This window comes from Spermophilus citellus, assembly GCF_964194105.1.
Source record: "Spermophilus citellus genome assembly, chromosome: 4".
NCBI lineage: Eukaryota > Metazoa > Chordata > Mammalia > Rodentia > Sciuridae > Spermophilus > Spermophilus citellus.
The window spans coordinates 8,377,845-8,394,900 of NC_138185.1; the positions used below are offsets into that span (position 1 = coordinate 8,377,845).

Sequence of the window (17,056 nt, forward strand, 5' to 3'; positions counted from 1 at the left end):
ACCCTCCTCTGTAAAATGAGGATGGAAGCAGTGCCTGCCTGCTAGGGTCCCAGGGATATTAACTGGGCTGATCCAGGTCCACCACACACTAGTTCCATAAAATGGGACCTGACATCCTAAAACTTCCCTGAGTTCTTGATGGTGGTGCCTGGCCCCTCGGTGGTCCTTCTCCTCCCAGGCTCAGCCCAGTGTTAGGGCCAACACTCCAGGTTAGGAGGTAGCGTGCCTCACCAGGGCGCTCCCATCCGGGACCAAGCTGACAAGGTTGGTTTTGGCTCTCGGAGAGGTCCGTCATGCAGAAGCTCAGAAATGTGACAGCCAGAGCCCCACCCACGTCTGGGACGACTCATCTTGGCCTCTCAAAGCTCACAATGTCCCTTCTGTTCCTGGGGGCTGACTCTGCTGTCCTAGCTCCCTGCAGCAAAGAGGCATCATTTAACAGACGCACAGCAAAACTGAACTTCAACTGTGCGGGCTCCACACAGAACTGCCTTCCAAAGAGCACCCTTCGCAAAGGAGTCACTGAAGAGCAGAAACCCGACCAACGTACTCTCTGCCAGGCGATCAAGTCAACATCAACGGTGACAAACTATCGACAGTGATGTGTGCAGTGAGAAAGCACTTAAGCTTAGTGGCCTTCTTCCTAGATATCACACAGCCTTATTCTAATCAAGAGAAAAAATAGTTTTTTAAAAAATTAAGGGACAGTCTACAATATACCTAACCAGTACTCTTCAGTACTGACAAGGTCTTAAAAGAAAAAAAAAGAACATCTGAATCTAAAAAAGTATAAACTTCAATAATAATGTATCGATATGGGTTCATGAATTATAACAAATGTACCATATTAATGTGAGATGTTAACAATATGAGGAAACCCGGTCCTGGGCAGGTGGGGGGTTTTGTGGTAGCTTCACAACATTTCTGTAAATCTGAAACTGTTCCAAAAAATAAAGTTTATTATTTTAGAAAAAAAAAAGATTCCAGGGCTTTCACTGTGGTCATTAAGATACCCATCTGGTGGCCACCAAACACCACTTGCCAAGAAAAACTATAAAAAGTACCTCCCACCAGATTTGGCTTGGAAACTATTTCCCCGGAAATCCTCCCCCTCTCCCTAACCCCACCCCTCAAAAAAAAAAAAAAAAAAAAGCTAGCTGATTGTGCATCCCAGAGGGGTATAAGTATTAACTCCCTGCAAAACATGGCTTTAATCTTAATGAACAGAAAGACCACCGATGTTAACTGTTAACATGGATCCTTCCCAGATTCTTAATTGTATCTTTTCAAAGCAGAGGATGTCCTCCAGATTACAGCTGCAGAACCTGGGTCTCCTGCTGGCTGATTGTTTCCATCTCCAGTCAAAGCACAAAATTGTTACTAATTGCCATCTCCGGGGATCCAAGGGAGAGTGATACCCACAGTCAGAGACCAGACCCTCCTCAAAGGTGGCCTGGGAGGACACAGGTGGCAAGTAAAAAATTCTCTATCCAGCTGCCTGACAGAGGCTCTGGGAACCAGGGAGCCACTAAGCCCCCCCCCCAAAAAAAAAAAAAAAACAACAACAACACATACAGGGGTTTATTTCCCCAGCAGGGAAACACAAGCCCTTTCTATGGGCCAGGCCCCCAGCACATCTGGAAGTTACTTGCCTGCACCCTGGGGCTGGTAACAAGCACTGAAATCAGGAAGCCTTACTTGGGGTTTGGGGTTTGGTTTTTTTTTTTTTTTTTTGGTGTGTGTGTGTGTGTGTGTGTGTGTGTGTGTGTTTCTTCCAAGACAACCTGCTAACCAGAAAAATAGTGAGAGGCCAAGGGTGACACCTTTTCTTTCTCCTCCTTCTGATGAAGGCTCCTGTGACCTGGTGAAAGAACACCAAGACAAGAGCCTGCAGCCCAGCCTGGGGAAGTTCCCAGTCCCCAGCCCCCAAAGACTCAGGGCACTTGCAGGTACAGAATGCAGGGGTTTAGGCAGAAATGTAGACTGTCCTCCTGAATCCACACTCCTGCTGCCCGCCAGGCCCCCATCCATTCCGACTGGGCGGGGAAGACCACCTCACAAAGCGCAGAATGGACCTCTTGGGGGCGATTGGCAAACGCAGCAGCAGAGCCCGGAGAGGAAATGGGCCGCCACACACCACCGAAGTCAACCACCCTCCAGCGCAGACAGCCAGCCTCTTCCTTAGTTTCAACACAAAGTCCCCAACACCACGCTGGTCCGGGAGGTGGTGGGGCACAGTCTCACAGAAGCCCAGGGATCCCTCGCTGCTGGGGAGCTCCTTCCCCACCCTCCCCCTAACTCCAGTCCTGGCTCCCTCACCTCCTCCCTCCAGAGGCAGCTAAATCACTTCCAGTAGGACCCACTGCCGGGCACTAGGCCCACAGAGTCCCTCAGCCTGGGGATCTGCCTTCTTTTGCTTTTCGAGCAGCGACCCTTGGGTCGACGTCACAAGTCATTGGAAACTGTCGCCCCTACGGGGCACGAGTGAGCCTACCGCCCCCTAAGGGTGGCGCAGCCACTGTCGCCGCCTCCCCTCCCTCTCACCTGGGTAGGGGCACCCCCGGCTCCAGGCCTCCGAGGAAGTGAGGCGCGTGGAGCAGAGAGGCCGTGTCCCCTCCCCAGGCTCACGCCCCCGCCCGGGCTCGGGGCGGCGGGGGAGCCTCCACCGACCTGGGATGGGATTCAGATAGTCATAGTCGAAGAGGATGGAGAAGTCGAACTCGTCCTGGGGACTGCCCCCGGGCTCGTGGCCTGGGGCGTCCCCGCCGTCGGGGTCGGGCTGTGGCCCCGGGGCGTCCATGGCGCTCGCTCGGGAAGGCGGAGGGTCGCGGGGCTGGGGCGGAGGCAGGCGCGCTGGCTCCGGGGCCCTGGCCGCGGGTGGCGACGGCCGCAGGACGCGGGGGCGAGGAGGTCCTACGGCGGGGTCCCGCTCCTCGCGGCAAGCGCCGGGTCCGGGGATGGCGCGCGTGGCGCAGCGGGTCCTGGTCGCGCTGAGCGGCGGCGGCGCGAGCTTCCTGCTCCGGGAGGCACCTGTTGCCGCCCGCGGAGGGGGCGGGGAGGCGGGGACAGCGCGGCCGGCCGGCGGGGGCGGGGCCGCCACGCGGGGCCGGGGGGGGGGGGGGGGGAGGGGCGGCCCGGCTGCCGGAGCCGGGAGGAAGGAGGCCGCTCGCTGGCCACACTCGGGGCACCGCGCTTGGCCACTGACCTGTGCCACCGCCCGCAGCTGGGGCGGTCGCTGCCTCCCACCTTCCCTGGGTGAGCGCGCCGCGCCCTGCCCAACCCACGGTCTAGGGAAGAAACCTGCTGCCACTTGCGCTTTTGCGCTGATGCCTGCCCCTGACTTTTTGCTTTCTGTCTTTGGAGGTGGGCACCCACTCCCCTCTATTGTACACTCTTGTCCCCAGGTGCTCCTGTGTGCCCGTAGCTGTGCACGATTGCCTGCCCCTGACTGCATGTCCCAGGGGCTGGGAAAGGCTCAGATGCTCTGAAGCTCATACCACTTTGCAGTCCCTACTTCTGGCCACCTACCAGTGCCAGGTGCTGGGCCCCAGCATGGACCAGCCATTGTTGCATTGGTTTCTGGGAGTGGGCAAGGCTGAAGGAGATAAGGAGACAGAGGTTGTCACCCCCTCCCCTTTGGGTGCCAGGCTAATAGGATAAAGACTGTGGGCTGGGGTGGCTTCATTCAGTCCCTTGGTGACAGGAAGGGCTCAGTAGGGAAGTGACATTGAAGGAGACTGACTGATGAAGACGGGGAGTGTCTGGCAGTGAGAGGCAGGAGTAGAGCAAGAGCTGGAAGTGGTCTGGTGCGTGGGCGCCAGAGCAGGGAGTGTGTGCCCTTGCAGGCTGTGGCTGGCAGGGAACCAGGACACCTGGATGCTTGTTTACCACATGAAGTCCCAGGTCCCTCCCTGAGTTTCTGGGTCCATAAATTTGGATTACAGGCTCAGGAACTCGTACTTTTTGGTTTGGAGGGATATTTATTTTGATCTTATTGTGCTGGGGATTGAACCCAGGGCCTCGTGCATGCTAACAAGTGCTCTACCATTGAGCCCCAGCCTAGGAACAGCATTTTCAACCAAGCACCCAAGGCGAGTGTTATGAACAGACATGACTGGCCAGCACTACTCGAGAATCCGGTGTCACTCTTCCAATCACTTCTAGGAGTCTCTTGACTTCATGTTTCTGAAGTTGGGGAACAGGGAAGTAGAAAAGACTGGAGCAGTGTCCTCAGCAGCTCGTCAGGATCACCTGGGACACTCTTGCATACTGGGCCCGAGCTGTAATCCAAACCCACCAAACCAGAATGTCCAAAGACATTTAGACTTCAGGTGGATCTGAAGTGCCACCAGTGTTGAGGACCACAAGATTAGGCAGGGAAGGTCCTCAGCTCCCCCAGGGAACCGTGGCTTGACTGCAGTGACTATACCCTTAGCTGGTAAGAAGCAGGATGTATGCTCTGAGGGGGAGCCACCTTAGCCACAAAGGGGATCCATACAAAGCTGTCCATCCTCCGTCCTCCCACGAGTATTTACTAAGTACCTGCCAGGTACCTAGCACAGTTGCAGATGCTGGGGATGCAGCAAGGCACTGTCCCCACCTGCCTTGTGCTCATCACCTGGACACAGAGAAGCACAGCTGTGAACGGCGTTCTCGACTGCACTTAGACCAGGGGTTTTCATCAGGCTACACATTACAGTCACCAGGGGTGTTGTTAGAATGTTCAACTAGCTGCCGGGCACGGTGACCATGGCGCACACCTGTGATCCCAGCAGCTCAGTAGGCTAAGACAAGAGGATCTCAAGTTCAAAGCCAGCCTCAGCAAAAGGGGGGCACTAAGCAACTCAGTGAGACCCCATCTCTAAATAAAATACAAAATAGGGCTGGGGATGAGGCTCGGTGGTTGAGTGCCCCTGGGTTTAATCCCTGGTACCCTCCCCTCCCCCCAAAAAAAAGTTCGAATAAATCAAATTCTACACCTATGTGATTTTTGTCAAAATGAACCTAACTTTTATGTAAAACCATAATGCACCAATAAAAGGGGGGGGGAAGAAAGTTCAAATACCAGATACCACACCAGATACCAATGTAATCACCAAGTTTGGGCATGGGACCTAGGTGTCAGGTGTCTGTATTTTGCAAAAGCTCAGCAGATGCTTCCAATGTGGGGCCAGAGTGACAGCCACTAGTTTAGACTCCAGCTCCATTGCAGGGGCCTGGGCCTGGCCCCAGACCTGTTTCAAAGTCTTAAGAAGCACTTTCTGGTTGTCAGCACCTAAAGAAATCTCTTTCTGGTGGTGGGGGGCTGAGGTTCTCATGAAAATCAAAGGGAGATCAGTAGAGGAAAGGGATCAGGGGGCGGGGCCCAGAGGAAGGAAGTGCTGGGGAGAGATATTGGTCAAATTATATTGTTAGATTGTGTGCATGTATGAATATGTAGCAGCAAATCCTGTTAGTATGTACAACTATAATGCACCAATTTTAAAAATGGGGGGAGGTGGGGGAATCCCTCTCTTTGTTTCCTAGCCCTGATGACCCATGTAGTATGTGCATTGTACAAAAATCTGAGAAGCTGACTAAGAAATTTCTATGGAGGAGGGGGTGACTTTTGACAGGAAACTGAAAGCCAAGTATGTGGTAGGAAATGTATTGTGGGTCTTAATGGCAGGGATCCAAGGTCCAGACCCTAGAATTGGGTAAGAAATAAATAGAGGAACCAGCCTCCTGTTCCACCATGGAAAAGGAGAAATACTGGTAGCACCAGTCCACGCCCACCTCCCATCCCACCCCTCCACCCTGTAAGAATGAGCTGCTTCTAAGCTGGTGGACACCTGTTGATTCTGCCTGCCTAGGTCGTCCCTCTCTCCCGAGAATAGCTCACCAGTGGGCTCCTCTGGGAAACTCTTTTTTTTTTTTTTTTTATTTGTCTGTTGCATGCTGGGGACGGAACCCAGGGCCTCATGCATGCTAGACAAGGGCTCCACCACTGAGCTACAGCCCAGTCCCGGGGAAACTACTCTTAACATAATCTTGGTAGAACTATCAGCACAGTCGTAGCACCCGGCAAAGACGTGGAATTTTTTTTCTCCACTGGCCTATGAGACCCACCAAGCCAGGGGCCATGGTGCTGTCATTCCTAGTTCCTGCAGGGTGGATGCGTGGGTGGGTGGGTGGCTGGGTGAAGGTTTGCCTCCTTGTGTGGATGAGCCTTAGGCTTCTCTTTAAGGGTCTCGCCTTTGCCTCGTCTCCTGGCCACCCAATTGCTAGGACAAGAACCTAACTCTTACCACCCGACCTCCCCTGAGACACCCAGTTGTAAGATAAAATAATAAAGGGAACCACTTTACAGCTGCTCAAGCACAGGGCTGGCATGTGGCTCTGTGGTAAGAGAGCTAATTTGGTACTCGTGAGGCCTGGGGTTTAAGTCCCCAGTACAACAAAAACAAAAATGGTCAAGTGCCACAGGGCACTTCCTAAGTGCACTTCAGCCTTGGGAAGGGCTGATGATTCAGGACATTCTGAATAAAGTCCAACTACCCACCCCCATAATCCAAGCCCTGGTTGTCCCTCGGAACAGTGGGCATCTCCTGGAAGCTTCTAGTCTTCAAGCAAACAGGCCCAGAGCAGGCTCTGACCCACGGCAGGGTTTCTGTGGGAGTGAGAGGGCTTCTTCCCTAAGGCCACCAAGGAGGACAGGGCTGGGGGAGGCATCTGTTCAATTCCAAAATAAATAACTGCGCTCTTAGGAGCAAATTCATGACCCCTCTGCACAGAGGCCACCAGGTTAGGCGGGACGGGCCATAGTGTGCGGCTCTGTCCCTTCTCTTTGCCCTGTGACTGGCCTCCTAGCAAAAGCCCCGGCCTAGTAGGAGCCTTCCCAGCCGCCAACACAGCAGTGGGAAGACAGGGGAGCCACTGAGACAGGAATGTCACCACTGCCCAGAAATCCAGCTCCATTCCACCAGCCTCTATGCAAAGCTTAATTACAAACTCAGATGACAGCATGAAGGGAAAAAGGAGGTGAGGCAGAGCTTGGACCAGAGACCCTGACGTAGCAGGGAATTCAGGGAAGGCTTCATTCACTAGGGAGGGGATTTTTAAGCTGGGACTCGGAAGATCGAGTAAAAGCCAGGTAATTGTGAGGGGGAGAACTAACAGACAGCTGGGATGGTATGTGCAAAGGTCCTGAGGTGGGAGGCAGGGTGAAGCATTGGAGGGTCTGAAAGAAGACTGCAGTCTGGAGGGACCCATTGCCCACGGCTCTGCCCTCCTGTCCACCTGTTGGCATAAAGCTCATTTTATCCACAACCTGGTCTTCTCCCAGGAAATTGGGTTCACATACCCAAATGCCAGTTCAATGCCTCTCCTTGGGTGTCCAAGAACATCTCACAGTGAGCATGTCCCGAACCAGGTCCTGTTGTCCTTTCCTCCAACATATGCATTGTCCTTTCAGGATCCAGTTCTCCCAACAGAAATGGAGGCGTGCTCCTGGAGCCCTCTGCTCTCTCACCCCATCTGCAAACCTCAGCAATGCAGGTAGCTCCACCTTTGAAATGTAACATGACCATGACCCCTCCTCACCCCTGTCCCTTCTATCTTCCCAGTAATCCAAGCCCTGACGTCTCTCAGCAGGACAAGTGCACAAGCCTCGCCCTGGACACGCTGCTTCCACCTCTGCACAAACATCAGCCTCCAGGAGGCCCCTTTAAAGCTCCCAGCCCAGGCAGGAGGATCACAAGTTCAAAGCCAGCCTCAGCAGACCAGCAAGGCCTCAAGCAACTTAGCAAGAGCCTGTCTCCAAATAAAAAATTTAAAAAGGTCTAGGGATGTGGCTCAGGTAAAGCATCCCTGGGTTCAATTCCAAATAAAATAAATAAAATTAAAAGCCATAGCCCATAAACCTTCCCGTAGCTTCCCATTATTTTTATTTTACATATTTTGCAGTTCTGGGTATTGAACTCAGGGTAGCACTGCTCCACCAGCTACACCCCCAGCTCATCTGGTGATGTTGGGAATGAACGCACAGGCCTTGCTCTCAGGCCCTGCATCAGCTGCCCCACGTGGGCCTCCCTTCCTGCCATTTTCTCCTCCTCTTACTCCCTCTGCCCCTGATCATCCACCTGCTCTTGAAAGTGCCAACAGGCCTTCACCCCTACTGTCCCCTCTGACACTGCCTGGCCTCAAATCTCAGCTCAAATGTCCCCTCCTCAGGGAGACCTCCCCTGCCACTCCCATTAGCGATGGCATCCCTGGCTTCTCCTGGCCTTCACCCTGCGTGCTGGCCCCAGGGTCCTTCTCCCTACCACATCTTCTATGTGTATTTACCTTCGTCCGCTGTTCCTTGAACTCCAATATTAGTGCCCACAAGGGCAGGGAGATTAATCTGATTTTCTCACTGGCTTATCAAGGGTGGCCAGATTTAGCAGATAAAAATATAGGATATGCAGTTCAATTTATATTTTAGACAATGAATGCTTTCTTGAGCAAATGTCCTGGATGTCCTAGGGGACTGGCTTAAGCCTAAAATGTATTCACTGTTGACCTGAGACTGAATTTTAACTGGGCATCCTGTGTCTTTATCTGGCAACCCTGGCTGTCTCCGCAGACCCTCAAATCTACCCAGGACACAGTAGGTGCTCACCAAAAAGCAGCCGAAGAATGAATGGAAGAGCAGGGACCCACACAGCCTCCCCCTGAGACAACCATCAACACATGAAACTGCATCACAAGGAGAACCTGGGTCCCTGTGTGGCTTGATGACATGGCACTGGACAAAGGTGTGAAAATCAGCAATGCTTTGTATATTTACGTCCCTGCCTCTAGTGTGGTTATAATACCTGCAACATTTCCTCTGAATCAATGACTTCAGGGAAATTCTGCCTACACCTTTCTTTTTTCCCCCAAAGGAAAATAAAAAAGACCATCATCCGCTGGGTACCGAGGGGCATACCTGCCATCCCAGTGACTCAGGAGGCCCAGACAGGAGAACTGCAAGTTTGAGGCCAGCCTCGGCAACTCAGCAAGATTCTCTCTTAAAATAAAAAATGAAAAGGACTAGAGATGTAGTTCCGTGGTACAGTACCCCTGGGTTCAATCCCCTGTACCGCAAAAAAAAAAAAAAAAAAAAAAAGGAAAATTCTCATCACGAACCCCTCATCCTGACAGCCCCCTATGATGAACCAGCACATGGACTGGTTTTAACAGACAGGTGATGGAAGTTAAGTCTACCAGGCTCCAGAAGCCATCTCTCCTCAACTTAAGCGAACCCTGGGCTCATTACCACTGAAGGTCTTAACAGGATGATTCAGAGACAGACGCCCTTGGCATCCATGGGTGGCTCTAGGCAATGAGGCAAAACTCAAGAGGCGACAGAAGCTCAGTATTCGCACAAGCTGTATTCTTACCCAGTGGGTTTTAAAAAATATTTTATATGTATGGACCTTTATTTTATTCACTTATTTACATGTGGTGCTGAGGATCAAACCCAGAGCCTCACACATGCTAGGCAAGTGCTCTACCACTGAGCCCCAGCCTCAGCCCCTACCCAGTGTTCTTAAAAAGCAACATGAGCACACCGACCCCAAATCCATGCAGAACAAACTCTTGGGATTTCCCTGAAGACAGTGACTCACACAGTCTCCCCCTGAGAACCTTCAGCCTGTCGTGAAGACTGGCTCAGTGACAGCGTGGTGTGGAGCCGGTTGGAGCCCCAGGCCAAGGGGAAGGAGCAGCGCGCCCCTCCTGCCTTGGTCCCAGAGGACCGGGCTGTTTCAGTGGGCCGTGGGTTTCTGGCATTCATTTTTATTTTTAAAACATTACCTTGAAATATGATTCGTCTCGGTAGCTGGGTCTCCTGTGTCCCTTCTATTTCTCTCCCTTGTGCCTCGCCCCCCCCCCCGGACTTGGGCCCAGTCATTTTAGGAAGGAGCTCCTTCTAAGGGGGACGTGACCCCTGACTTCTGCCTCACCGTCCCCGTCAGCATCTTCTAAAGCCCGAACGGGACTTTTCTGCTGTGAGAAAAGAGTTTCCAAGAGGGGACAGTGCTAAGGGGCATCTGGTTGTGATCCACGGGCCAGCAGGCGGCCATGGACGGCCATGGTGCCTTCTGAGACAGCAGGGTTCTCGAGAGCCAACGCCCAGATCCAAGCGTGGAAGGTGGGAAGCAGGGACAGCAGGGCCTGGCCACACCCATCCTGCGGGCATGTTGTGTTTGGCCGGCCCAGTCCTTTCTTAAAAATCTGAACTCATATTTTTAACTTTGGAAAGTTCATGTGCAAATCCAGACATCTGCTTTCTCCTTTAAAAAAAAAAAAAGACATCTGGCCACATCGGGCCCATAATCCCTCGGGAGCTGCCCGCTGGAGCTGTGGGGGCAGCCCCTGAGAATGACGGGCCACCCCACCTCCGGCGCGTCACCGCTGCTACCTGAGCCACCTGGTCCTGCCCCTGGCACTTGCCCACCACCCCGTGGAACCGGCCAACAGATGTGCCTTCCCTTCGCCCTTCAGTGTCACCCCCGCTGAACCAGGGAGCACCACCAGTGCCCAGCAAGGCTATGGCTTCTATGGGGTCAGCCATGTGGAGGGGAGGTCAACAGACGGGGTGCTGGTTAGTCATGGTCCACCTCACCATCTACCTGCACCCTCCACCCACTGTCACCCCCACCCTGTCCCCCAGGCTGTCTTCCTTGATGGCCATGCTCCAGGGTTCACCTCCACTCTCTCTGGCTCCCACCACGTTCTTGGCAGACTTGAGCACAAGCGTCCACTTCCTCATCTTTCAAGCCAGGACGTACCGAGGACCCAGAGCTGACTGGAGACCTCAGCCCTGGAATGCAGTGTCTCCTCCTCCAAGAAAAGCAGAGGCCTCACCTGGATGGTTCAGCACTCAGCACGTGAGGGACATCACACTGTCCTGTCTCCCTCCACTTCACGACAGAATCCCTGTCTGACTTCCAGGTGCAAAGGCCCCACCTGACCCCCTCCGCTGTCTCCAAACCAAGCAGCCAGGCTCAGCGCCCGCGTCTCTGGGCCCCTGGCCTAGGGCTGGAGATCTGTGATCCGGAGCCCTGAGCCGCGGTAGCAAATGGATCTATGCTCTGCAGAAAGGGCTCTGACAGTTTGTTTGGTCCAAGGAAAGTCATAACTGGAATTTAACACAGTAAAATAATAGTACACGTGGCCGCCCACGGGCCAGCCAGCAGGCCACCTCCAAGGGCCCCACGGCAGGGTCCAGGAACCCTCCAAGCACCCCCACCCTGTGTAAGGATAACCAGTCCCCGTGTTTCAGGTAAGGACACAAAGGCACAGAGCAGGTGGTGACATCACACAGAAAGTCTCCTTTGCCACCGCGGGGCTGGTTCAGTCCCACAGGAGTCTGACACTTCTGAGTCACGCTCTTCCTGGTTATTAGCTGAGGGTGGATTTGCCAAGGGACATTTTTGGACCAAGATGAAACAGTGAACAGCTCCCAGAGAGAGCAGAGGGTGGGGGAGAAGTGACACGGGAAACCTGGGCGGGGCTGCGAGGAATGCCCTCCGGGGTGGCCGGGCGTTCACAGAGGGACGGCTCCTCCCACAGGTGCCCAGGACACAACGAGGCATCCCCGAGAGGCCCCAGCCACTACATAGCCTCTCACCCACGTCCCCAGTGTCCACTGCCACCTGGCTCCAGGCTGATCTGCACTTCACTGTCAGCGTGACCTTCAGGAAACACTGAGGAGAACTCACTCTCTGCTGCAGACTCCCCCGGGGCTCCCAGGGCCTGAGAACCAACTTGGGACTCTCCGCCAGGTCTGCGGGATCCTGACCTGGCCCATCTCCTGACCTAGTACCCACCTCGCCCCTGCCCTTTCCGTTCCAGCCACACTGGGCTCCTTGCACACCCAGGGACACACCTCTCCTCCGCACACCTGTGAGCACTGCCTCATCTCCAGGCAGGTTCCTTCCACAGGGAATCAACCAAAAAGACATCTCCTTAGAGGGAAAGGGCCGAGGCTGATGGCAACCTACTGTGTGGGTGAACTTGTTCCCCCCTCCTCACACCCCCAAAATTATATAGAAATAGTGTGGGGATATATATATATATATATATATATATATATATATATATATATATATATATTTTCCCCAAATTCTAAGCCCAGATACCTGTGAATAGGACCTTATTAAGAAACAAGGTCTTGGGCTGGGGCTGGGGGCCAGTGGTAGGGCGCTCACCTCGAATGGCTGAGGCCCTGGGTTGGATCCTCAGCAGCACACAAAATAAAGATAAGATAAAGGTATTGTATGCATCTTACAAGTAGAAAGTAAAGGAAAGAAAAGAAATAAGGTCTTTGCAGATGTGACCAAGTTAAGATGAGGTCGCACTAGCACTAAGGGGTCTAACCCAATGCTCGTGTCATTACCAGGAGAAAACTGAACAGAAAACACACAGTAAGAGGCCACAGGAAGACGGGGCGGAGGCTGCAGGGACGCAGTAGGAGCCTCCGAAGGCCGCACATTCTCCCCGGAGGCTCCAGAGAAACAGGCCCTGCCAACGCCTTCACCTCAGACTCCTGACTCGGGAACTGTGGAGAATGGAGTTTCAAGCTGCCTAGATCGTGATGATTTGTTACAGCAGCCACAGGTGACCGATACCACCCTCTAGCAACACACACACACACACACACACACACACACACACACACACACCAAGCCATTCGGGGTCCTTTCTCCTATTTTAGACCCCAGCATTTAAAGCCATTTGAAAGCATCTTGGCTGCTTCTCAGCTCACTTGCCCCAGAACACAGCCCTTGAGGACAGACTCCCTGCTCCGTGACACATGGGGTGACTGAGGTGCCAGCCGGTGAAGTTCCTGGTGCCAGTGGTGCAGCTAGCCAGGCGCAGAGGCAGGCTTTGGAGCCCAGACTCAGAGCTCAGGCTGTTACCTCTAGGGTGGTTGAATGTCACCCGGGACCCAGAGACTCACAGCTATAGGAGAGCAGGCGCCCACCCCCAGGGCCTTGCAGCCCCAGGAAGACAGAGCTCTGGAAAGCCGGCTGGAGGTGCTGTGGGCTGGGGGGGCTTCCTGGAGGAGGGGCCTCTGGGGAGCCTGGGAGGACCAAGAGGGAGGTCCCCAGAGGGGCTCTGGCTCCATTCTGTGAGGACAGAAAGTGCAGCTGGGTCTGGAGGCTCCTCGCTGGCTGGCTGGGGACTCCCTTCCTCTAAGGGAAACACAAACATTGTGTTTCGTTTCCCCGAGGCCAAGTGGGGCCAGGCCCCCTCCCCGACTCACAAATCAGGTCTGCCTCAGTTTCCCCATCCTTAATAAGGACGTGCCCGCCCTCCACAGCCTCTGTCATGTCCGTCCTTCCTTTCCAGAACATGTCAAGGAACGACGTGGGATGGGGGAAAGGACCAGAGCCAAGGTCCGACCCCACCTTAGACCCTCCATCTGTCGCGCAGCATTTAGAGATCAGGGAAACGCCATCAGAGGATTAGAGACAGCAGAGCATGTGGCCAAGGGCCTGGGTGACAATTAAGGCTCCACCCCCTTCCTTCCTGGGCAACACTAGGGCAGTTGCTGCCCTCTCTGTGCCCCACTCCCCGCTTCCAGGAGGGGACAGTTGCAGCAGTTGGGGCACACAGCTGCCAGGGGATGGAAAGACTTCGTCCCTGTCAAGCGCTCGGCCCAGACCCACTGAGTCTGTGCTGAAGGTGCTTCGGCTCTAGGTCCGGGAAAGCCGAGGCCCACAGTGTGCTTCTAATTTGCCCGTGGCTTTGGGCAAAGGTTGTCTTACTGTGTGCAAGTGCCAGACAGTCCTAAGGCTTAGTGTGTGCTTACACCTGGGAAGCACTGAGCTAAGTGTTTTATGTGCATGATTTCACACAACGCTGGCAACGACTCAATGAAGTCAACACTACCATTACTCCTTTTCTGTAAATGAGAAAATTGAGGCTCCACAAGCTACAGCTCTGAACCCAGTCTCTGTCATTATGCAGCTCAGTAAGTTAAAAAGTACCTTGAGAGGTATAAAGTATTGCATCTTTTCAAAGAATTCTTGCTATTCAGTTCTGTTCCTATTCAACATGGGTTATTTTTTTTTTTGGCTTCTTAAATATAATAGGAATTGTTGTTAACATTTATGGAGCATCGACCATGAACGAGACATTGTTTTCGGTTCTCGTGAATCTCACAACAACCCTACAAGGGAAGCAGTGTCATTGGCTCCATTTTATAGATGAGGAAACTGAGGCAGAGAGAGGTTAAGTCACTTGACAAAGATCACACAGTGGTAGTGTGGCCAAGCAAAAAAATCTAATCCATGCAGAAGTCAGAGAACTCAGGCCTGGGAGCATGCAAAGCTCACTCTGGGTTTGTTTATTTCTGAAATACTTTCCACCATCTCACGTCAGATAACACTGAACACACCTCTTTCAGATCTTCAGTTTTCCCCAGGGCCTCAGTCCAAAGCTGCACAGCAAGTTCATTATTTTCTGGCCATGCAAACATCTCTAGCCTCTATTTAATGACTTCACCCATCTGCATGCACCCTGTAGATCTGTGTCTCTAGTCCTGCTGGCATCTGAGTTTAAAGGGACTAAAAGGGACTTCAGTCCTTTCCTCCCAAGACCCTTATGCGGGGCCAGTTGATGCATTTGGATCAGCCCATTTCAAGCCAGCTGTCTTTGGGGCCTAGAATGGCAATCTGTGTGCCCTGTTGCCTTGGCACGCCGAGCGTGGTTTGCCAGAAACAATCTGGTGCCCTTGTCTCCACATGTGCACACACACAATGGCATGCACACACCGACAATCCCTGCACACGAACACAGTCTGGGGAGGGTGCTCATGCACATGCACACGACACACACGTACCTCGAAACTGTAACAGAGGGGCAAGGTCATAAACCTGGAGCAGAGATTGAGCAGCTCCAATAAAATCAGAAGCTTGTGTTAGATCACACAGTAAAACAGAAGCCCAATTTCTCTTCTAAGTTCCCCCTTCCCTGTCTCTTCCCCGCCTCCCTCCCTCCTTCTCTTTCTCTCCAAATGGAGCTAAATTTGGCATTAGCCTGTCCCCGCCACCACCACCATCCTAACATCAAACACTGGGTTTCGGTTTGGAAGGCAGTAAACCATTTTGCCTGCCTGAGAGCATCCCTCTACAGATGATGCAATATCAGCCGTGATTCTGCCACTATGTCATCACGTCTCTGCTGCCTGACCACAAGCAGAAGACAGGATAGACTAGCACCAGTTACAACGTCCAGAGCGCTGGCAGGATCTTGCTTTCAAAAATGCAACTCAGCTAAAAATATGCCACCGAGGTCCGCTGTGGGAAAACGCACCCTTTACCTAACCCAAGGCATTTGGCTTCAATCTGGTTTTCAAAAAGAGCCCCTCAGGTTTATTTACTGAAATTGTCATTTCTGCCCCCACCCCCACCCGCTAGAACTTTAATCAGCCACGCAGAGCACAAAACCTACATTCAACTCTGATTTTATGACACGAGGCTAACTCCTCCTACACGAATTTATTCCACTTAACTCTTGCAGCCCTTCCCACTTGGCAGTGCCCCCACCCCCACCGCAGGGCTGGCCTCGGAAAAGGCTGGGCACTGCCTCCCCGCACTTCAAAGACTGATCCATCATGTGCAGCCCAGACTCCTGCACCGTCCCCACCAGGGGGGATATCTTTCATATCGTATTCGTATATAGTAGCCCCCTCCCAGAGGATGCAAGGGGTTTGATTCCAGAGCTGAACCCAAGAGGAGGGAAAAGAAGCAGAAACAGGGAGAGTAGAGGGTCATCAGGTCGCACCACGAACCCAGGGTACATTGCACTTTAAAGGGCGAGGGGGGCTGGGGGACTTTGCCATCAGGCACATCAAAAAATAAATATATATATATATAAATAAAAGAAAGAAGAATATTGTTCAAATGTCCCAGAGCATCTGCCGCCTATTAGAAAGCCAAGTCTTCTTGTTACATTTACTATATAGTAAACTGTCAAGCCCCTTTTCTTAAAGAAAAAAAAATCTAATAATAATAATAACAACGACAACGACAACGACAAAACCCTGCAGCCCAGCGGCACCCGCTGTCAAAGCCAAGCGCTGAAGAGGTTAAGCAGCCAGCGGTTAGTAGAGAGGATCCCTCCCGGTGTCCCGTGGCGGGGAAAGTCCTCCCGACGCGCTAGCCTAGGGAAACCCGCCTGGGGACACTTCCCTGCCCCCGTGCAAAGTTGTCTGAAGTCGGCTTCCCAAATCTCCCTCCCTGGCCTGGGCGCGGGGGCCCCTCCCCGGCCACCCTACCTGAGTGCCCCGGGGAAGCGGGGTCCCAAGCAGGGGTCCCCGGCTGCCCCCGCCGCCCGGAGCTGAAAGCGCTGCCCGGGACGGGAGCGGGAACCCGGGGCCGGGCGCGAGAGGCGACGTCTGGAGCGGGTCGGGCGCAGTTACCTTGGTCCACAGACCCCATGATGCGGAGGGGATGGCAGTGCCCCGGCCTGAACGCAGCCTCTCTCTGCATCTGGAGGGTACCGGGCTGGCGCGAGCTGGGGAGGGGTCGGCTGGGCCCGGCCGCCGAGGGCGCCGTCCTCTCCGCAGCTCGCCCGCGGGGCTGCGCTGGCCGTGGAGCCTGGCTCGGAGCGGCCGGGCTGCGCGCCTCGGGTCCCGGCGCGGCGAGTCGGCGGCTCCGCGATCGGCTTACTCCAGAGGCAACGCGACTTCCTTCCCCGCGCTCCGTGTTTATAGGCTTTCAATGCAGTAAAATAACGGGATTCCCTCACTGTTTCCTCCTGTTTATCCAGCGCCATGGAAACCACTGGATCCCGTCCATCTCCAAAACTCAGGGCTTTCCTGCAAACTTCACACTCAGGAATCCATGACGTCGCCTCCTCCGCGGCCAGCCAGCTCCGCGGCTCCTTCGGCCGCCAGCACAAGTCCCCGATTGTTCGGGAGAAAAGTCAGGGAGAGGGAGCGAAGCGGGAGACCGCGGGGAGGAGGGGCGGGGGCGTGCGCTGTCCAAGTCGGCCCTGCAGGAGCTCGGCGGCTGTTTGCGAGGATCGCCCGGCCACC

At 53.8% G+C, this 17,056-nt stretch overlaps 1 protein-coding gene across 6 annotated transcripts in view; it reads right to left on the reverse strand.

Moving 5' to 3' along the window:
- Positions 1-16,848, reverse strand: part of NFATC2 (nuclear factor of activated T cells 2) — a 135,234-nt gene extending 118,386 nt beyond the window's left edge. For 2 of the 6 annotated variants that reach the window (XM_081291058.1, XM_081291059.1), the window contains exon 1: positions 16,439-16,649. In XM_081291058.1, coding sequence (XP_081147184.1) covers positions 16,439-16,508 — 70 coding nt within the window. In that variant the 5' untranslated portion in view covers positions 16,509-16,649. Of the gene's footprint in view, positions 1-2,670; positions 3,021-16,438 lie in introns of those variants that run through there. The other 4 variants (XM_081291056.1, XM_081291057.1, XM_081291060.1 and 1 more) reach the window with 3 other exon arrangements.
- Positions 16,849-17,056: the final 208 nt, after the last annotated feature.